Source organism: Asparagus officinalis, chromosome 3 (genome assembly GCF_001876935.1).
Source record: "Asparagus officinalis chromosome 3, Aspof.V1, whole genome shotgun sequence".
Lineage (NCBI taxonomy): Eukaryota > Viridiplantae > Streptophyta > Magnoliopsida > Asparagales > Asparagaceae > Asparagus > Asparagus officinalis.
Window position 1 is genome coordinate 32,693,592 of NC_033796.1, and position 24,187 is coordinate 32,717,778.

Here is a 24,187-nt window from a genome sequence, read left to right on the forward strand (position 1 = left end):
CGCCGCAGCAGAATAACGGATGCGGCAAACAGCCGCCATTGAAGGTGCACAGATTCTCGAGTCGTCGATCAACAATTCCGTCAGCTGGATGGCCAATGACAACAGCTCGTCGGCGATGATGGACAACAAGCTTCTGTTGACATCAAGGAGGAGGAGGAATAGAGATGAGCTTCTGCATGATATGAGGAGGTGCAATCAGCTGAGGAAGCCGCTCTTCATTTTGGAGCCCTGTTGCATTGCCACTTCATCTTGAACACTCAAAATTCTCTCTGAATTTGATCATCCTGATTTAAGTTGTGTTTCTGAATTTAGTATTATTGTGGCCTCACCCCAGGAATAAGCCGCGTCTTTCTTAGTAGTGTGAACCATTTTTTTTTCCTCTTTTTTTGTTAATCATTCAGTGATTAATTCCATAGTAGATGATTGAGATGGTTCATGTCATGTATTGAGTATGATCTTCCTTGGATTTTCGTTTATGCTAAAAGTGTTTTCACTTGAAAACTTTCATAAACCAGCAAGCAGGAAAACCTCAGAACAACTGAATGCAATTAATATTAATACTATAATAAATGCATAAGATGAAATCTGCCAGATATCTGAAGCATAAGTCTGATTTAAGATTACGTCAGTTGATTTTGTCAATGCTGGAAGGTTGTGCCCTTGTGAGGTGGAAAGTGAGCTACTAATATTTAAAAAAAATGTCATTAATAATGTATATATTAGAGTGTTAAGTAATTTAAGTAAATCACAGGAGAATTATTGAGGGGGCAGACTACATTAAAAATAAATGGAAAAGGAGAAAAATCAAGTGAAGGATAAAGAGGAACTGCGGCACACGGTTTTGTATTGGTCACTGTTGGCGGCAAAAAGCTGGAATTATACTAATTCTGATCTTATCTCTCTTCACGCCTCCCACATAGTGGGTTTTCCCTGCATTATTTCTTTGTACCAAATCTCACTCCATTCGATGCCAACATTATACATGCGGTACAATCACAAGGTCGTATGAGAGAACAAGAAGCATGAAACTTCTGAGAGCCTCTTTTGGTGCCAAAATCACACCGAGTCCACAACCCAAATATTGTCTATTTATGAATTTCAAGTTAGAGACCTCTCATAATTCAGACTGTCATGTTTCCAGAGACAAATCCGTGCTAGCAGAATTCGCTTTCCAGGCAATAGGACTGAGGATTGACCAGTCAAAAACGGGTACGACTACAGATCATAATGAAGGGCAACCAGCTTAATCGAATCCAACTCGACCCCAAACTGTACATGCATGCATCTAATTACACTGACACTATAATAACCCATCAATCAAATATTACGAAGGGTTATTTCGATATTAGCCCCCCATATCTTTGAAATTGCTCTCAGCCTCACCCCCAACATCTTCAATATTTCGGTATTAACCCACAAATCTTTGAAATTGATCTCAGGCCTCCAAATCCTATTAGTATGTTGAAATATGAGGGAATATTCTGCTCATTTTTTAACTTTTTCGATGATTTATTAAGTATACCCCTCCCACGTAAAATCAAACCAATTAACCACTTTAACTTACTTTAACTTATATCAGTTAAGCTCCCCAAATTAGTTTACTAAAACTCTTAACCCAAAACCATTTCACACTTCATCTTTTCCAACATAGAATTAAATTAAGAAAACCATTAACATACAATGATTTCAGTATCATGATGCAATCTCACGTATGTTCGTCGTATTTAGTTGAGCATAGTCATCCTTGTCCTCAAACCAGAGTAGGTTATACGTCAGCCGAAAGTATATGATCCAGTACAAAACTATAAAAATAATCAAGTAGTGCATGATTGCATGTAACAAAATAATATGAATGCCAAAAGAACTATACCAATAGGTCTGACATTTTAATCATACTCCTCTATGCTAGACACATACACAATCAATAACACAACCCAAAGCCTCATATTACTGTACCTCAAAATCCCTCTACAAATATCCCCATAAATAATGAACAATGTGCGCAATGCAATGTCAATGTCCCCCACTCAATATGTTCCCTTCTCAATTATCTATTCTCTCCCCCCCTCTAAATCCAAGTCATCAATTTTAATCCAAACAAACTAAACAAACAAACAAACAGCCACCACCAATTGTTTCGCACGTGAAACAACAAAATAATAATAATAATAATAATAATAATAATAATAAATCTAATAATTGAACTAATTATAATAAATTAGACGAGATTAACATTGAATTAGACAAAATTGACCAAAGCAATTACAAATCCTAATGAGATCAACCACCACCACAACCGACCAACCCACTACATAGAGCTCATATACCTCCCACTCCTTTGGCTTTGGTCCCTTAACAAAAGCACGTAAAGGTCAATAGACACAAAGCCCTTCATTTGATTGCACCAAGGTCACCGTCTCCTTTTTCTCTTTGAAAACCAATTTCAGACATGGATGCAATCCAACAAAGTATCCACGTACAACTAAATCCAACAACAAGATCCCTCTACATCTCATCTCAATCTCATCTTTCAAAGGTACAACTCAGAACTATAATTACAAAGACAAAAGGAAAATAATAGGACATGGTTGCCTTGAGAAAAAGGACTTATACGGCTTCCATTGTAATAATTGGTGAAGGGCAGGATGCCCTTAGAATTCGCACATGGAAGGCTCATGGGCTATAAGGTGGTTACTTGGCAATTTGCTAGATGTTGTCGGGCACTAGTTCGATTTTGGCTTTGGTACGGATTATCAAACTCAGGGTGTAAGTTATCCATATATGGGAACAAGGATTTTAAGAGGCGGAGATCCTCTATATCCTTTTACTGCAGAGAACATTTACAATTCACCAATCAAATCTACTCACTCAGTGGACACAGCAAATGATACCGTTCATCTAAATAATACGTTGCGAGACCTTTGCGATAAACCAATATTATTAGCTCACCAAATTAATCGTAGGCGTTCTTTGAGTTCAAGATTGTATAGAATCTGGACTAGATTGGGCTAGGTTTGAGTGGTGAGTGGGTCCGTGAATGGTTGGTTTTGGGTGGCAATCAGGTAACATCAAGCTTGGTGGTGCTCTCAAATCTTGGTGTCTAGATTTGGAATCAGAACAACAGAATCATAACAGGGGTTTTTGTTTGATATTTGAATGATTAGGAGAATATATTTGTACCTCTAAGCTATATTTCGTGTTCAAAGCTGTCGTTAGAAATTTGTACATATGAAACTACGGAACTGTACCTCCTAATATGATTAGGTTGAAAGAAAGTGATTGAGGGAAGAATATCAAGTGACCTTATGTTTGGTTAATCAATTAAAATTCGTGGAATAAGTCATTGTGTCTCCCCTGAGCATGTACAAGTATTTTCAGTAAAAATTATGACTATAATTTAAGTACAGTAAATTGTTACTTACTAGACTCAGAATTTTGGAGATCATGGAACATATGGTCCGCTGAAACGCAAGGGCAGAGTGTGAGAGATACTAGGTAACGTGGATGTGCATTGCCCTTGTATTTTGGGGACCTGAGACCTGAGTATTAGACCGTCCATCAAACTTTTTTCGATAACATTCAAACTTGAAATGAAATGAAACTGTCATATACACAAGAAGAAGGAAAAAAATGATTTGATCCTGCTGTACTGTCTCTGTAATCTTCTTTCTCTATGGCCCATAAGTTCTACCTTTCAAAAATAGCTCACGCATGTCTATGTTCTATCTAGATAGTTTACAAGTATTTTTTTTTCTTTTCACCATGCAACAATTCATCATTCTCACTGAACGCAAGGGCAGAGCGTGAGAAATACTAGGTAACGTGGATGTGCATTGCCCTTGTATTTTGGGGACCTGAGACCTGAGTACTAGACCGTCCATCAAACTTTTTTGGATAACATTCAAACTTGAAATGAAATGAAATGAAACTGTCATACACACAAGAAAAACAATATGATTTGATCCTGCTCTACTGTGTCTCTGTAATCTTCTCTCTTTGGCCCATAAGTTCTACCTTTCAAAAATAGCCCACGCATGTCTATGTTCTATCTATCTAGATAGTCCATAAGTATTTTTTTTCTTTCCAACATGCAACAATTCATCATTCTCAATCCTTTGAATTCAAAGAATATTAGAATTGCGAGTCTCAGTAGCCAATGAATCTCCATTGCATTTCACAGTAACCAAGGCTCCCTCTGCAGGCTACTACCAATTTAGTAATATGACGGAGCCAAGAACGTATAACGAAAAATGGTGAAGGAGCGTAACTACTGAGATCAACCTCCTGTGCACTTCCAACGGAGACTAGTTCCAAAATAGACAATATTCTCCATGTTACTTGGTTGTTTCAACCTATATCTAACACATTCTTTCAGCTGAGCAAATATTAGTAGTTTTCACGCGCACAAGCACAATCCCACATCTATACAGAGGTTCTACTCTGAAACCCCTATAAGAAGTAGTCAGAAATTAAAAGGTTAAGTAAATACATATTCTGATTCTCTCCACCGCTGAAAATAGTAGAGAGACTATTTTCTCAACCATAATCGTCTATTATTAAATTAGAAAATTATGATTCTAAGTGAAAAGTGAGAATAAGTATTAAATCATAATAGATATATAAGTGTTAAATTTGGAACGAATCATATAATTTTCATGTAACCGAGGAAGTAATTTCTCCACTCCCTATCTGTGGTGGACGGGTCCAAGTAAATACAACTCAAAAGTGTAGAGGGTTACACCATAAACATGAAAGATCTACATAAATTCTCGTTTGCCATGATAGCCATGATAGCTAGAACTCTGGTAAAGTTTCAATTGATAAACCAAGTTAAATGGGAACAATTCATTAATACACATATTTTTCTTCTCGTTGCAGATATATATACAACACCAGAATAAATGGGAAAAAACTGAATAAACTAAAATAAAAAAGGCTCAGAACTTTCTAAATCAAAAACCAAACACAGACAAACACATTTGACAATTAATTAAATATAATGCATTGAAATAAAAAGAATTGGAAAAAGAATCACAAACCAGTACATGCCCGAAAAAAAGGGAGGCTCCCTTGAACTGCATGCATCAAGACATCAAGCAGTACGCACTGGAAATCAGGAGAAAATAAAAGATATAATCATGGTTATTTCTTCTATGACACTAGTATGATCAAAGGCAATTTGCTGCACCAAACAAAAAAGGAAAAAAGAAGGAAAGAATAAGTAAAAGGAATAAGCAAACTCCAATGCCATGACTATACACCTAGAAAGTAGACTTCAAGCTGTTGATTCGACCGATTACCATTTACTTGCCAGTGTAGCTAGTGCTTTTGCATGAGGAGGTGAACGAGGAGTTAAGATGGGTTGCGTTTACTCGCCATAAGTTGAAATCAAGTGGGAAAAAGACATGCCAATCTGGGCTTTTACTTCATCATTCTCGGAAGGAGATATTCCAACTTCAGCAAAAACATAGATTAGGTCTGGTAGTAGGGCAAGCGTCTGTTTCAACTTTCAGTTGAAAGAACTATCTCCACACAGCTACCCCTAATTTCCATCAAAAATTTAAACCCCCAATCGCTGGCTGGGGTTTTGATCATAATATTAGATTAGATATGCAACTACAGGCACTAATAGACTATTTGTATATTTTACACCACTATGTATTCTACATATAATATTAATAGATTTAAAATTAGAGTATACTAAAAATAGGAGGATTAGCACTAGTAAAAAAACATAGCATCCTACACAGATTATTCTAGACGGAAAAATTTCCGTCTAGGATGACGACAATATCGACGGAAAACATCCATATACGATATTCCGTCTAGGATGAATCATCCTAGACGGAAATTTCCGTCTAGGATACTTTCTAGACGGAAATTTTTTAACTATTTTCTTAAAAAACGTGGGTCCAATCTTCCTAAACGAAAATTTTCGTCTAGGATACTTCCTAGACGGAAATTTTCGTCTAGGAAGGTGGTGTTGGGGATTCGAAACAATCAATCGAACCATTACCCTTCCGAACCTTGTATTGAAAGTAGGAAAGTAAGAATAATACCACAAATAAAGATCTAAGCTTGCAAGAATAATAAAGGAGACGAACACACAGATTTAACGAGATTCGGCAACGTGCCTACGTCCTCGGGAGCCACACCACACAATCTCTTTTATTAATTGAAGAAGAATACAATCGGCAACGTGCCTACGTCCTCGGGAGCCACACCACACAATCTCTTTTATTAATTGAAGAAGAATACAAACTCTCAAACTAGGGTTTTATCTCTCTGAGATTATCTCTCTTTTTACAGTCAAAAAGCTCTCTTTTTCGTGTCTTACAAACCCTAAAAACGTTTGGGTATTTATAACAAACCCCAGCCAAACAGGATTCCTAAATAAAATAGGAAACAGGGAATCTGAGTCGCGATCGACCGCTTTACAAAAGTCGGTCGACCGGTCAGAACGACAAAATCCTACAGGGTCTTGTGCACGATCTCGGCCGACCGTAGCGACCACTCTGGTCGACCGGCCAGAGCGAAAGTTTCTTCTCGGTTTCCTACAGTGCACGCGGTCGACCGGATCTGTCACTGCGGTCGACCGCACAGTCTTCTGACTGTTTTCTTCGTCTTTTCAATTGCAGCTTCGGGTCTACACACTTAAACTAACAATCTCCCACTTGGAGACCAAAGCGCCATCAATGAGCTCACCCGAACTCTCCCCTTCTACGCATGTATCTTTTCCCTGAAAAAATTCTTTCTTCAATCAACATCCCGACGATCGCGCCGATCCTCGTAGTGTGGCTCCGCCTTCATCTTCTACTCGTGAAGGCCAACTGAAGTTGCGCACAACTCCAGTTTCTCAATGGTGACTGTCTTTGTCAACATGTCCGCCGGATTTTGACTCCCCAAAATTTTTATTAAGTGTAACTTTCCGTCCTCGATCAGCGAGCGTATAAAATGGTATTTAACGTCGATGTGCTTCGTTCTGGCATGATATACTGGATTCTTGGCAAGATGTATAGCGCTCTGGCTATCACAATAAAGAACTCCTCTCCCTTGCTTCAGATCCAACTCTTCCAAGCACCCGTTCAACCAGATCATCTCCTTGCTTGCTTCAGTCACCACGACATACTCAGCCTTGGTTGTGGACAAAATCACAATCTTCTGCAGACGTGAGACCCATTTCACTGCTGTCGACGCTAAGGTATAAACATACCCCGTAATGCTTCGCCTCGTATCATGATCACCGGCGAAGTCCGCATCCACGTATCCCTGCAGCACCAACTCCTTCCTCCTGAAACATAGTGGCTTGTTCGTTGTTCCCCTCAAGTACCGCATTATCCACTTCACGGCCTCCCAATGCTGCTTCCCTGGATTGCTTGCAAATCTGCTCACAACTCCCACTGCATGGGCGATGTCCGGCCTCGTGCAAACCATCGCGTACATGAGACTCCCAATGGCCGAAGAATATGGCACCCTGCTCATATGCTCTCTATCTGCATCTGTCTTAGGCGATTGCTCCTCAGATAACTTGAACTGACTTCCAAGGGGTGTGCTAACAACTTTAGCATTCTGCATGTTGAACCTCTGAAGTACCTTCTCAATGTATTCAGCTTGGCTCAAACTCAATGTCCCTTCAGCTTCATCCCTACTGATTCGCATCCCTAGAATCTGCTTCGCTGCACCCAGATCCTTCATTGCAAATTCCTTTGCTAGCTGCCTCTTCAAACTGTTTATCTCTTCTAAACACGGCCTTCGTCAATATGTCCGCCGGATTTTGACTCCCCAAAATCTTCATTAAGTGCAACTTTCCGTCCTCGATCAGCGAGCGTATAAAATGGTATCGTACGTCGATATGCTTCGTTCTGGCATGATATACTGGATTCTTGGCAAGATGTATAGCGCTCTGGCTATCACAATAAAGTACTCCTCTCCCTTACTTTAGATCCAACTCTTCCAAGCACCCGTTCAACCAGATCATTTCCTTGCTTGCTTCAGTCACCACGACATACTCAGCCTTGGTTGTGGACAAAATCACAATCTTCTGCAGACGTGAGACCCATTTCACTGCTGTCGACGCTAAGGTATAAACATACCCCGTAGTGCTTCGCCTCGTATCATGATCACTGACGAAGTCCGCATCCACGTATCCCTACAGCACCAACTCCTTCCTCCTGAAACATAGTGGTTTGTTTGTTGTCCCCCTCAAGTACCGCATTATCCACTTCACGGTCTCCCAATGCTGTTTCCCTGGATTGCTTGCAAATCTGCTCACAACTCCCACTGCATGGGCGATGTCCGGTCTCGTGCAAACCATCGCGTACATGAGACTCTCAATGGCCGAAGAATATGGCACCCTGCTCATATGCTCTCTATCTGCATCTGTCTTAGACGATTGCTCCTCAGATAGCTTGAACTGACTTCCAAGGGGTGTGCTAACAACTTTAGCATTCTGCATGTTGAACCTCTGAAGTACCTTCTCAATGTATTCAGTTTAGTTCAATCTCAATGTCCCTTCAGCTTTATCCCTACTGATTCGCATCCCTAGAATCTGCTTCGATGCGCCCAGATCCTTCATTGCAAATTCCTTTACTAGATGCTTCTTCAAACTGTTTATCTCTTCCAAACATGGTCCTGCTACCAACATGTCATTAACATATAATAACAAAATAATGAAGCTGGACTCAAACCTTTTGAAATAACAGCAATGATCTGAATTGCATCTTCTGTAGCCATTGTTCTGCATGAAGTTATCAAACTTCTTATACCATTGTCTCGGAGCCTGTTTCAAACCATATAAGCTCTTCTTGAGCTTGCACACCATCTCTTCCTTTCCTTCTTCAATAAAGCCAACAGACTGCTTCATGTAGATTTCTTCATCCAAGTCACCATGAAGAAAGGCAGTCTTCACATCCAACTGCTCAAGAAAGAGATCTTCTGTAGCCACCAAGCTCAACATCACTCTGATGGTAGTGAGCTTCACAACAGGCGAAAATATCTCCGTGTAATCCACTCATTCTCGCTGTTGAAACCCCTTCACGACTAGCCTGACCTTATACCTCTTGCTTCCATCACTCTCCTGTTTGACCCGGTAGACCCATTTATTGTGCAAGGCTTTCTTCTGCGCAGGTAGTTAGGCTAACTCTCATGTCTCATTAGTGAGTAGAGAATCCATCTCCTCCTGCATCGCATGCTCCCACTGCTGAGATTCACTCATTTGCACTGCCTCTTCATAACACTTCGGCTCTCCGCAATCTGTTAAGAGTAGATAATCAAGTGACGAGAGGTATTTAGAATTTGGTTTGGGTACCCTGGATGACCTCCTAAGCTCCACGCCCTGGGTAGTAGCTTCTGCACCTGTAGTCTCCTCCGTTCTACGGTCAGAACTGACATCGTCACCCCCATCTGGAAGTTCCTCCAAATCCATGTACTCGGATCCACTTGTATCCGTAGTGTTGCTCCCACTGCTTTGGCTATCCTTGGCATTGTCTCTGTCCTTGTACATCACCTCCTCATTGAATATCACATCCAGGTTCCTGATGATCAAGGTTTTAAATGTCGGTTATCGGGGATTTATCGGACGGTCAAAATCCTTATCGGATAGCGGAAATCGGGGATATATCGGGGATAAGTAGTATTTATCGGAGTAATATACTAGCAAATAATAAACAAACATAAGCTTGAAAAAATATAATGTTAGTTAAAATAGAATAATAAACAAACAAATAATAAGATAACATCAAGAATGAAGAACCATCTACGCATCTACATAATTATTGTTTAATCATGAGATAAATTAACTTACTCAGTTGATATTTAGTAGTTATGAGCCATTATCAATATCCATAAACAAACATAAGCTAATCACCAATCAACCAAGTTCCAAAAGCAACAAATAGTTCATAATTTGTAAACATTCAAAGAGCAAATCCAAAAGAAAGTAAAAGCTCCCAAATCCTACAGATTCATAAACTTACTAAGTTGATATTTAGTAGTTATGAGCCATTATCAATATCCATAAACAAACATTAGCTAATTACCAATCAACCAAGTTCCAAAAGCAACAAATATCTCACAATTTGTAAACATTCAAAGAGCAAATTCAAAAAAAAGTAAAAGCTCCTAAATCCTACTTATCGGCCGATAAAACCGATATTTAGAGCCTACTTATCGGCCGATAAGTGCCTTTATCGCCGATAACTTGCTGATAAACTTTAAAAAATGATAACCGATTAAAAATCCTACTTATCCTAGCGGAAAGCTCCCAAATCCGATAACTCGGCGATAATATCGGATTATCGGCCGATATTTAAAACCATGCTGATGATCTTCCTGTTCTTCTCATCCCACAGACGATACCCAAACTCATCAACACCATATCTAATGAATGTACACTTCTGTGACTTAGCTTCTAGCTTGTCCCTGATATGGTCACTGATATGAACATATGTCACGCAGCCAAATACTCACAAGTGTGAGAGATTTATCTTCTTGTCACTCCAAACCTCCTTTGGAATCCCAAAATCTAATGGAACTGGTGGCCCGTGATTAATCAGGTAGGCTGCCGTATGCACCGCATCCGCCCAAAAAGTCTTAGGCAGACCTGCATGTAATCGCATGCTCCGCGCATGCTCAGTCAAGGTCCTGTTCATTCTCTCCGCAATACCGTTCTGTTGCGGTGTCCCTGGAGTGGTTCTCTCTAAACGAATCACATTCGTAGCACAGAACCTCTTGAACTCCTCCAGCTCGTATTCTCCACCATTATCTGATCTCAAGCACTTCACCTTTAGATCTATCTCGTTCTCGACCATGGCCTTCCACTTCTTAAAGATTTCGAACACCTCTGACTTGTGCTTCATGAAGTAAACCAACACCTTCCTCGAGTGATCGTCGATAAAGGTGACGTAGTATCTCGAACCGCCAAAAGAAGACACACTGGCTGGGCCCCATACATCTGTATGAATCAACTCTAGCTTCTGAGCCTTAGGTGGCCTTCCACCCTTCTGAAAACTAACCCGCTTCTGCTTCCCAAAGATACAGTCTTCACAAACTCCGACTTCAACGAGGTCGATCCTGATTAGCTTTCCTTGTGAATGTAGGATTTTCATCCACTTCTCGCTCATGTGTCCCAGCCTATTGTGCCACAGATCTGTACTCTCATTGCTAGCTGTAATTGCGAGTGTGTCACTCGCATGTGAAGTGAGGTAGAGAGTTCCCGTTTTATTACCATGGGCAACAATCATCGTACCGTTGGAGATTTTCCACGAATCCCCGGTAAATGTCGAAACGTAGCCTTCTGCTCCAAGCTGTCCCACCGAAACAAGATTCCTCTTCAGCTTCAGCACGTGTCTTACGTTCTTCAAGTTTTACTTAGAGCCCTTTATCTGTATCTGAACGTCGCCCTTTCCAACAATATTACAAGGCTCATTGTCTCCCAAATATACTTTACCAAAGTCCCCCGCTACATAGTTCTGAAATAGTTTCCTATTAGCAGTGACGTGGAAAGAAGCTCCTGAGTCGATGACCCAAGAATCAGAATCACTATCCATAGCAAGGATCAAGGCATCCTGCACGATATGAGCCTCCTGCTCACCCGCATCCTTCTTTGGTGCTTTACAGACCGAAGACATATGGCCCTCCTGGTCGCAGTTGCAACACTTTCCTTTGATGGTTCTAACCTTTAAGTTTGACCTTTTCTTTACTGATTTCGACCGATTCATGTTCTGGTTCCCTTTCTTCTGGCTTCTGCCTCTCTGCTCGAAACTTAGGACTGAACCTGAACCTTCTGATTCAGACGATTTTCTTCTAACCTCCTCAGATAGAATCATGCTGACAACCTCACTCAGCTTCAACTTCTCTTTCCCCGCCGAATTGCTGATTGCCATCACACAACCCGCCCAACTATCCGGCAACTGCGATAGTAGTAGAAGGACCTGCACTTCGTCATCGAACATGATGTCTACAGAGATAAGTTGATCAACAATTGTGTTAAACTCGCTGAGATGCATCGTGAAGGATCGTCCTTCAGCCATCTTGAGGTTGAAGAGAGTTTTGACTAGATGCACCTTGTTTGCTGCCGACGGTTGCTCGTACATCTTCGCGAGCGCTTCCATAAGCCCCACCGTCGTCTTCTCCTTCAGAATATTGTGGGCTACTGATTTGACGAGCGACAACCGGATTTGCCCTAGAGCCTTCCTATCCAGTACCTCCCAATCACCATCTGACTCCTCTTTTTTCTGCCCCTTTCCTTGCCCATCAGCGGACGATACAAGTCTTTCTGGTACATATAGTCCTCCATCTGCGACTTCCAGTAGGCGAAGTCTGAACCGTCAAACTTCTCGATCTTTGATTTGTTTTCCTCTGACATGGCTTTCACACAAATTGCTGAACGAAGCTCTGATACCAGTTATTGAGGATTCGAAACAATCAATCGAACCCTTGCCCTTCCGGACCTTGTGTTGAAAGTAGAAAAGTAGGAATAATACCACAAATAAAGATCTAACCTTGCAAGAATAGTAAAGGAGACGAACACACAGATTTAACGAGGTTCGGCAACGTGCCTACGTCCTCGGGAGCCACACCACACAATCTCTTTTATTAATTGAAGAATAATACAAGCTCTCAAACTAGGGTTTTATCTCTCTGAGATTCTCTCTCTTTTTGCAGTCAAAAAGATCTCTTTTTCGTGTCTTACAAACCCTAAAAACGTTTGGGTATTTATAACAAACCCCAGCCAAACAGAATTCCTAAACAGAATAGGAAACAGGGAAACAGCGTCGCGGTCGACCGCTTTACCAAGGTCGGTCGACCGACCGGCCAGAGCGAAAGTTTCTTCTCAGTTTCCTGCAGTGCACGTGGTCGACCGGATCTGCCACTGCGGTCGACCGCACAGTCTTCTGACTGTTTTCTTCATCTTTTCGATTGCAACTTCGGGTCTACACACTTAGACTAACAGGTGGGACCCACACAGAGAAAAATAAAACACTCAGTTGCCCTAGTTTTTGAAAATTTGCCCCAAATTCGAAATTTTCCTAGACGTGAGCCTTCCACCCCTTGATCTCCCACCTCGACGGGATGGCCTCGACAGGATGGCGTTCCCATACTCCGGCGCCCAGCTCTCCGCAAACACAGACCTCATCCCCAGCCCCTCCGCCAGCTCCGACAGTGGCCTCCAAATCACTCCAGCCTCTCCTCCACCCGATGCTCAACTTCCACAAGGCCGTGATATCTAATTCTGTAAGATTCTGCAAACCATCATCATCAATCTATCGTTCTCTATCACCTCTCATTCTCTTGGATGATCATGACGAGTGATCCTTTTCTTTAGATATTTCAACTTATGCTTTCTAGCTGTAAATGTATTGAAATAGCAATTACACCATCTCCTACGAGCATGCTAAAAATATATATAGAAATTGAAAAAAAAAATCTGATAGTTTTTAACATTGGTTTTGAAACAGATACTTTTCACCTGTAACCTCTGCACCAAGTATTTACTGTAAATTTGGTCATGTCTACTTTGCCCGTCACATGTTCAATATTATGCTTGTTAGAAGTGTAGTTCAATTTAGTTTAGTTGCATCTATGAAAATGTTTGAGATGAAGCTAAGGCTAAAATCTCAATGTGCCATTGATCCATTGCTACGAACAGCTCCATGCACTAGATAGAGTGCACGTGCATCTCGAAGGGTGTGTCGATTTACCCACTCTAATTGCTAAGGTATCCTTTCTTCTATGTTTTGAATTTACTCAAATATACTAGCAAATATTCATTGGAGGTGGTGGCCGACGGGGGAGAACATTGGAGGGGTGGTGGTGGTGGCGCTAGCTTTACAGACTTCAATGGTGCTGACCATTGTATTGTATGATTGTTAACATTGGTTTAATGTGCTGTCAAAACTTGCAAATGCACGTACTTGTATGACATATTACGCCCTAAACTGATATATGAAGCAAATCTTGATACTCTTTGTGAACTTGCTGACATCCTGAAAATCGAAGTTCTAGGGGAGCAGCTTGGTAGACATAGCGAGTCACTTGCAGGGTTGAGACCCACCCTTCAAAGGATTCTAGCAGATATTCATGAAAGATCGACATTTTGTGCTTGCACACACATTCGTGATCAGGTATTCCTCAGTGGAACACTGTATAATTCCTTAGTCTGTGCTTCACTTATTAGTTTGTGTTCCATTCTTTCTGTGTCTACAGCTTTTCTATTAGCAATTTTCTTTCTTATATACAACAGTGTGGTGTGTTTTAACATAAGAGGAATAAGTTATGTTTACTGTAGATAGATTTGTTCATCCATTATCAGCAAATCTAGAAATAGATGGAAGTGCATTTTAGCAATTTTGACTAATAAATGAGCTGGAACATTGGGGATATATATTGACTGGCACTTTAAACATTTATGTGGACGAAGGGGAACGAAAAATACAGAAAATAAGGATGTTGCAAACTTGTATTGATTTAGTTTGGCTTGCAAACGCCCTAGGATTTACTTTTGGATGCATGTTACACAATGTAATTGCATGCTTTGCAAGCATTACTGCTTAAAAAATTCTATACTTGTCAGCCGATTTTTTTCATTGTGATAATGTTCTCTTTTAACAGATTGCAAATTTCCGTCCCTCTAAAGAAGATATTGATTACATTGCAAGGTTGGAAAGATTTACTGTGATAACATCAGGCGCTGCGGCCAGCAACTTGTTCCCATGGTTTACCTTTCCTCTTAGATTGGAAGAGTGATGCTCCTAACATTTTGTTATATTATGTATTATGTTGTGTAGTTTTCATGTGTGCGCGTGCAGAGAAGTACTAAAGTTTTGTCTGGAAGTTCAGTATTGGTGCCTGCATTAGTTCACTTTGCAGAAACTCTCTTTTTCACTTCTCTGAAGACTGTCTCCTTAATGATTGTTGTATTCTTGGTAAGAGGTTGTCTGATATATGCCCTTTATTTTGCTAGTTCAGTAGATTCAATTATAGTGGTAAATGATCAATATTTCAAATATTTTTTATTTGATTATATGCTGTTAGAAAAGAAATTAGATTCAATTATAGTGATAATAGGGAGATTATTGTGGAATTAGCTTTAGGCATGATTATTAAGTGGTACGTCTATGGATTTTGAAGTTATGAATAATACACTTATAGTTTGGAAACAATAACTTTTAAGGTATCTATATTTTATTATGTGAAGTTAAAATTTTCTCCTTATGAGAAGTTACTTGGCGGAAGTGCTTACTAGTTTATCATCAACCAAATCCATTTACTTAATCTTCATGCATGCACCAACTTTATTCTTTCTTACATGGTCATATGGTTTGAAGTTGTGTAATTAAATTGTTGTTTGGCATCGTGATATGTTAACTTCTCATTTACTAAAAATTTAAGATATGTATATAGTATATGATGCAAAGTGCAACTTTCATGTAGGCTTCATCTTGGACAATCAAGAATGAGAATATGACGAGCTCGTAGAGAGTTTCAACTAGTGGCAGAGATTCTTGAGAAGATGCAAAGAAGTCATGAAATTGTACTCATTTTTTATAATGATTTACAATTTTTGTTATTGTACTGATTTTTTTTATTTCAATGTTGGCGAACATTAAATTGTATGCTATCTTTTTTCTAATTGTTAGGAGAATTACACTAATACTTGTACTTTCAATTTCGTGACATTCAATAATATACTCATTTTTTGTAAAGTTTTACAATTTGTATTATTGTTGAGGAGAATTGTATTGGTGTTCGTAGGTAGATACTGTTGATAATCAAGTGGATTAGTGTGGTCGTATAAGAGCAAATATTATTTATTATATATATTTTTAAAATAATTACTACATCCTAGACGGAATTTCCGTCTAGGATATATCTTAGACGGAATTTCCGTCTAGGATTATCCTAGACGGTTGTCTTTTCCGTCTAGAACTATTCTAAACGGTATTTTGTTCCGTCCACCGTTCAGGATAGTTTTTTTAGATAAAATTCCGTTTAGAATGGCGCATTCTCAACGAAAACTTACTAGACCAACATCCTAGACGAAATTCCGTCTAGGATGATCAATTTAGATGGAAATCTGGCTATTCTAAACGGAAAATTCCATCTAGAATGCTTTGTTTTTTACCAGTGTAGGTTCCATGCCTCAGCTTTATAAAGGACCAATACTTCGCCTTTAGCTTTTGCTTTTTTAAACATTTTTTAAGATTTTCAAGGGAGTTTCAAATCTATAATGAGACGAATCTAATTTATGAAAACTTTGAAATTTCCTGAAACTTAAGACCATCACTTATATATGGGAAAATATCTACCCACCAATCGCCATACACAAATATAATCGACACTTGCTTGGCAGATGAAACACATTGATTTATTGTCACTTAAGGAGATGCCATAAAAAGAAAAAATCAACCGAGAGATATACTGGGACAATAGTAACAGCGGATATACAACATCATTGGGTCACACGCAAAGAGAATATTCAAAATCATTTGCTGTTACTATTAAGTTGAGTTGGATAGGAACATTAACAAGCAAAATCAATAAACTTGTAACATCAAAATCTACTTACATTGTACAATGCAAATTTTTGTTGTATCTGGTGTGCAGTTTCAGATAAACCCTTGCTTGAACATTGACACACACTCAAACACCCATACACGTCAATGCATCCACCCACCCACAGTATACCATATCAAAAGATAGGGCTTGCTTATTCTTGAATAATATTTGTTGATTCTGGTTAAAAGATAACAGAAAGAAATCTCAATTGACAACCTACATGTGCCTAAATTCCTAGCTAAGGAAACTATAATCAAGAGACCATTATGCCATAAAATCTTAACAAACAATTTAACGGGCAGGTAAATCTATTTTTTAACAGTTATGCAATTTTAGCTCACACAACCAAGTAAGAAGCAACCACCTTCCAATTTTCCTGAGAGAGTATAAATAAAGAATTAAGAAGAGATGACTTACTACATGCAATTATTTTCATATCTAAGGCGCAAACATGCTAGAGAGACATGCATCACGTTTGATATCTCTTTTCTTCTAGATAAATATTTAAAATAGTATTGATGATAGGAGAAGTGCAAGGAGATATTTATCTTAACGGACAATTACCAGTAAGAATATGACAAAATGTTCCATAAGATGTAAACATCCACCAAAGAAAATATTGAGATTAGCTATGAACTGTAAAAATTAACAGAAGGGAACAACAATTCAAAAAAAACGTCTCATTTCAAGCATGTATCAAAATCTATAATCTGATTGTTTGAAAAACAAATTTGATCAAAACATCTGCATCATGTAGACAAAATCCAAATGCTAAAAATATCGTGTTTTTAGCGCATGTTTGGCAAATGGTCAAAGTGACTTATAAGCTACATTGAGATGTTTAGCAAGTGGCTGATTTTGGCTCACAATCCACCGAAGAAATAAGCTATGGTGTACCCTAGCTCACTTTTTGGTGAATTATAAGTTATGAGGCTCAACCAAGTAAAAGACAATCATACCCGATGATTTCACAAAATCCAACGCCTCATTTAGTAACACCATCAGCCACGTGTCTTCTTTTGATCATTTTGACGACAATGACGGATTATAATTCACCAATTTGCCAAACACTCTATAATTGAAAATGAATTATAATCAATTTTCCAAACACTCTAGATTAAAAATCAACTTAGATTATAATCAATTTGTACCAAACATGTTTTAAGATACTTGCCCCCAAAAGTCAAGTATTTTGAGATAGGTCCTTGGTCCCCCAAAACATTTTATTTTGAGATAAGTCCCCCAAATATTTTAAGTTACACCAAATTAGTACATGTTAGAAGATTCTGTTCATTTTTTAATCTAGGTGTAGTTAAGGGCTCATTAATCACCCCTTACTTGAGTTCAATGGGCCATTGTGGAGGAAAAGAGAGAAAACAGAACTTATATCGGGATGTGTCTCTCTCAACTCCTACCCCCAAATTACTCAAATCCTCTGCCGAAATAACTAAACAACCCCCCTCCCCAACACAAAATCATTGCACCATATTGCTCGCCCACAACATGCCCGCCTGTCTCTATGTCAACACTTGGTGTTTCTTTGTTGAAATTGGTTGGTTTTTTTGTTGAAGATTATGAAGTGCTTGGATTATTGGTTTTCATTATAAAATGAAGTTTTTAAGTGATGTAAATACCTGGAATGCAGTGGGTTGTATGCTGATGCAGAAAATTTCATAAGCACTTACTAGGCTTGACATTGCATAACATTCACATTTATGCGAAATAAGATGAATAATAAAGATTTTCAGAAGGAACTGCTTGGAATCAAAGAATTTTGAGAGAAAGATTGAGGACTTACAGAGGGGCGACCTTTGGAGACAGCATTTTAGGCTCATTGAGGAAGAATATGGTATAACAGGCAATCTGGGAAAATTAACAGTATTATTAGTGATTGAATGTGTCGAGTAAACAGAGGTTAACTATAAGGATAAATTTTGGGTAACTTAAAACTTGTAAGGAACTTATATCAAAATAACATGTTTTGGGGAACTTATCTCAAAATATCTGAGTTTTGGGAGACAAATATCTTAAAAACCTAAAATATATTGTAATTGAATAGCTGCATCTTGATTAGCCAAGAACTACGAGGCCACAAATATTAGATGAATGACTAGCCTCATAAATTGCTTCAAATAAACTATTTACAAGGTTATCGATAGCGGATAGCGTCGCGTAGCGGTGAGACATCACTAAGGCTATTTCGGGCTATTACGGCAAAATAACGGTAAAAAATGCAAAGTCAAATAACGGTCTAATTTAGATATGTATAAATACTAAAAAAATTAAGAAAAATCTATGAAATCTAAAAGTACATATTGGATGATTTAAAGAGATCCTAAACATGAAATAGACATGTAACCATCACGTGATGATTTAAAGAGATCCTAAACATGAAATAGACATGTAACCATCACGTAATACCGAAGATGACTGGAGAAGTCAAAAAAGATCCTAAACATGAAATAGACATGTAACCATCACGTAATACCGAAGATGACTGGAGAAGTCAAAAAATCATCGTCTTCGAGAAGAAGAGCGTAGCGGTGACAGGACTGCCCTAAGAGGAGCTCACAGTGAAGAAGGTGAGAGGAAGTATCAAGGTAGGTGCCAGAGGCTATGAGAGGTGGCAGGAGTATGCTGAAAATCACAGGAGACGGTAGAATGCAATGGTCAATGGTTGAGTTTAATTTTAAAAAAATAAGCCTCAAACTGTTTTTAAATAGCAGTCAAAAAGCAAATTTCAAATGCAATCGCTCACTATTTACCGTTATGACACACTATTGGCGGTTTTTGCGAACAAACATATTCTGCAATATGTCACCGCTATTGCGTGATAGCGTAGCGAGCGATAGCGTCGCGGGAAGGGAGCGCTAACGCTATTAGCGCCGCTATTGCGGGGCTATTTACCGCTATTTATAACAGTGACTATTTATAATTCATTTTTCCTTTGTGTTTATTGATTTGCCTTTCTCAGGAAAAGTTACTCGATATACAATATTGGCTATAACCTTTCAATAGTTTTTGGTTGAAGTTCTTATCTAAAATGGCACCATAATTGTTTTAGGATCCTAGGGATAAACATTAGTATTTGATAAATTAAATATTTATGATGTCCTAATTTGTTCTCAAATACTAATCAAGTCTCCTTTTTGATAGGGGTTTTCCAAGAGATCTGAAGTTGCATGACCAATTAGCTTAAGCCTACTTGTTGATTCGTGCATAATATGCACTAAGATTATCAGCTTAAGATTCTTGGGAGAAACAGCATCATCTAAAACTTTCTCACTTAAATTAGAAATTTATTTTGAACGACTCCAATGAAGAACTGACAATATTCATATCAGCATAAATTAGTTTTTACGATTACATTTTGCTCAACATGTCCATTTTGTTACATCTACTTTGTAATTTCTATGATTTCTTCTTTGTAAGTTGGTCTGACAAATTGCTGCTTAATAGGCTAGAGTAAAGTTAATGTGGACAAAAAATGGTAATATTTGATTAGTTGATATATTTTTAAATTTTGAATTTTGAATTTTGAAATTTAAAATTTAAAATTTGAAATTTTGAAATTTAAAATTTGAAATTTGAAATTTAAAATTTTAAAATTTAAAATTTGAAATTTGAATTTTAAATTTTGAAATTTAGTTTAATTTTAGTTGAGTGATTTGTGGGATTGTTGTTTGTTTCTATTTTTATTACACGTTGTGTGCACATAGTTTTTTTTTATAAATAAGGCTGTATGAGACTGTTGAAAATCAATGAATTATTAAAAATTAAAATAAAATTTGAGTTGGCTTAATTTGGGTGTGAAACCTAGGCTTCGGGTGTGAAACCCTAGGCCAATACATGTTCCTCTTCTTCTAGCTGTCAAACCTTTATCTTCTCCCGTTCATTTGTTCATCTCACAGCCTCGCTGCCCCCACCCCTTCTCTTCCACAAGCTACCGATCTATCCCTGCTCTCGTTACCTTCGAGCAGTCGTTGTTCCCGCCTCCGTAAGTCGTCAGAACCACCTCAACAGTCGTTGATTTCCCTCCGTCCTCCTCCACTCTTCGAGCCGTCGTTTATTTCGTCTTGACGCCGCTGCCAGCCTTGTCCCGACGCCCGCCACCTGCATCGACCCGACGACTACCCATGGGACATCGCACCGCCCTCATCCCGTCGCCGCGTCGTCATCAGTTCAACACCGTCGCACTCGTCATCATCGGATCTCCGCCTCATCATCGTCGTTCAGTTCACCGTTGTCGTCGCACCACCTTCAAAGGTCTCTCACGTCGAGTTTGTTCAGACCGACGAAGATTTCGTTTTCTTTCGTTCCTCTTTATTTTTCTGTCAATCTCATTTTGTTAGTTAATTGCATGAGTATATTACCTCTAAACTATTATCATATATTCATTGTTTAAAGTATAATTGTGAGTTGAGAGTAATTGAACATGTGATTGTTAAAACTTGATATTGATTGTAAAACTTGTGCAATGATAATGAATATTGCAATTAAATTGATCGAGATTGGAATTGTTCATAATTGTCGATGCAAATCTTATTAAAACCCATCTGTCACATTAATTGTTTTTAGATTAAATTTCCTGCCTAAGATCATGAATTTTGGCGAAACGGTGCGTTGTTCGATTTAGATCGCTGATTCCGATAGACCCTCTCCCCCGTTTCGCATCAAAAGTATAACTAAAAGTCAAAACTAATTAACTTAGAGAACCTGATCTTTCCTGCAGTCGTCCAGTCAGATGAACTAGTTAAAATGTCGTTAGCATCATTGGCAAACTAACATGGAAGCATTGGATGTAATTTATGGTGTTGGGCATTTAGTTTATAAGTTTAGAAAGAATCATCATCATGCTAAGTGCTTTCATTTGCATAAATTGCATCACTAAGATCCATCTTGGACATCAACTAGAAGCACTCTATTATATGTTAGTGATAGATTAGTGATAGAAATCTGTTTTCAGGTCATTGTTTTCTTGGAAGAGGATGCTAGAGGTAATAGAATATTTTGCACACAATCAGACCCACATCTGCTATATAATAACATGTTGCTTCTCATAAGTATTTTTGTAAATATTATGCACTATTTCTATGCATTAAGGCCACAGTAAGGATGTTAAATAGGCCGGGTTGGCCTGTGACCTGTCCATCTCAGCCTGTAGCCCCCGTTTATCCCATGGACAGACATACATGCATGTGGACACACATCGTATGGAGATATGGGATATGGGTTGTTGCCTCATTTAGCAATATGAGCTACCGAAAGATAAAAGAGATGAGGTCCACAATTTCTAATGTAATTAGAAGGGTGTGCATCACCACTAGATTATCTTACAATAGCTCATTTAGCAAGATGAGTTATCATTTCATGCCCATTATTTTCTAAACACGTGCATATCATAGAACGTTTCCCTACCTAAACTAGAATCCTATGTCCTCCCCTACCTCAATATGCACTAAAAAGCTAGATGTAGATTCCACAATTGACTTAACTTATGACAGTACGTTTTGAAACTCTCATGATTTATTAAAAAAATGATGCACCAAGGTCATGTTTTAACATTATGATAAGTTCTAGTATTGCAAAGGAATAAGTTACACGTGCTCTCAAAATCCTTGAGTACAAATAAAATAGACTTAACAAAAAAAGCAGTAAAATTAGCCAACTAAATTCCTCAGGACCCTCACAAGTTAGTTATGTCAGAGTTGTACAGAACAGCACCCTCACAAGCTAGTTATGTCAGACTTGCACAGAAACAGGTAGGTGGATCAGTATAAAAGTGCTCAATCCAAAGGCTAAATAGAAAACATGAGATAATATGCTATGAAGCATCTATTATCTATCTAATTAATGGTAATGCATATGAGGCAAGGGCGGACACAAAATTCTAGACTAAGCAGAGAAACATTCTATGATAACGATATGCGTGTGTTTATAAAATAATGGGCATGAAGTGACAACTCATCTTGATAAATGAGCTACCATAAGATAGCCTAGTGGTGATGCACACCTTTCTAATTACATTATAAATTGTGAACATCATCACTTCTATTATCTATTACCTATTATCTATGAAACATCTATGATCTACTGCTATTATTAAGAGATTTGCCTTTCGGTCCAATCTTTTGATGTTATACCCCAGTGTTTCGCGATTTAAAAAAATCCCAATTAATATTCATACAAATTACAATAATTTAATGGTTACATAAGGGTAAAGTTGGAAAACCATAAAAGAAAGATAACTGTTTCCACGGTTCCATCCTTATCCCAAAGCCTAATAACTGCTTCCCTTACATTCCTAATAGGGGTGCTAAACCACATCCGTATCTGAGAAAATATCTGTAACCATATCCGTTAGGTTATGGATATGGTTACTCAAATCTATAACTGATAGGATATGGTTACATATATTGTTTGTAGTGAAATATCCAAATCCGTATCTGTAATATTCAAAAACACATTAGCCATACTATTACGATACTTTTAATATTTACATTATGGATTTGAGGTTAATTTTGATGATCATGATGTTTAATCTTAGCTTTTCAGATATAATGAACATATTAATGAACTCTTTTGTATCATATAAACTATATTTTTCAATACTATCTAGTTTTCTCGTGTTTGTTTTGTATCCACATGCATATCCCCGCTTATATATCCACATGTATATCTATATCCGTCTCCGATTTTAGCGGATATGGATATGAATTTTCCTTACCAATATATATATGTATCCGTATCCATATCTGAGATGGGTAAGAAGAGATGGATATGGTAATTATCACATCCGAGCCATATCCGAACCGAATGCACCCCTAGTTCCTAACCTAAAGTATCATCTAAAAACCCAAACAGACTTATTCTTTCTCAATCTCCCCTCATGAACTCCATTTCCGAATCCCAGATACGTGCCTCACCTCTCCGACAAAGACTTATTCTTCATCTGAACTTCATGAGTTCCTAGACAATGTTTCTTCACATTGTATCTTTATCTGTTGTCTATGGATTTGTACCAAAATAGAAATTTAGGCCTTCACAGAGACCGGGGTACTCTTTGAATCTCTCACGAAAATCCAAGCACGCATCGCGTGCACCAGAAGACTAGTCAAAGAGTAAAGAACCAATCTGAAGCAATATCAAAATTAATTTATGCACAGCAATCCTCTCATGTTCTAAGATTCATGCGTCGAAATCATCTTAACTTGCGTTTGCCATGAAACAAATTGATCAATTTCATAATGCATCCTAGATTATGAAGAACAAATCGCGCATGCTACCTTCCTGGAATTACAATAAAAAATAAGCCGCCACAAGCAGTACATCAGCACAACCAAATATGCCCTAGTTCATAGAAATCGATTTTTTTTCACCTTTGTTATTTCAATCACAACAATTTTAAAGAAATTCTTGAAGGGTTGAGCAAAGAACCTGGATACCTGTGCTCGAGGGTAATTTGTGCAGTGGCTCCATGGCCGAAAGTCGACGACGCCTCCTCCTCCTCCTCGTCTCGCTGTCGGCGTTTGATGTAAAACCTAAACCCTAATTTTGTCCGCGAAATTCAATTTTAGTTCCATTTGTATACGTCCAGGCGAGCGAGAGAGGAGATAGAGAGAGTGATGAA

The 24,187-nt window shown here is 38.4% G+C and overlaps 1 protein-coding gene and 1 long non-coding RNA gene across 3 annotated transcripts in view; one reads left to right on the forward strand and one right to left on the reverse strand.

Moving 5' to 3' along the window:
- Positions 1–476, forward strand: part of LOC109834910 — an 8,833-nt gene extending 8,357 nt beyond the window's left edge. The window contains 1 exon segment of the mRNA XM_020402925.1: positions 53–476. Within this exon segment, the coding sequence (XP_020258514.1) occupies positions 53–253 (201 nt within the window). The 3' untranslated portion in view covers positions 254–476.
- LOC109833678 lies at positions 4,802–24,187 on the reverse strand. 2 transcript variants are annotated; one of them, XR_002245312.1, is made up of 3 exons: positions 24,003–24,187; positions 18,356–18,420; positions 4,802–5,106 (listed from the first exon to the last, which is right to left on the reverse strand). It is a non-coding gene; the product is annotated as an uncharacterized LOC109833678 (long non-coding RNA). The 2 variants fall into 2 exon arrangements; XR_002245313.1 differs by having other exon boundaries at positions 23,995–24,187.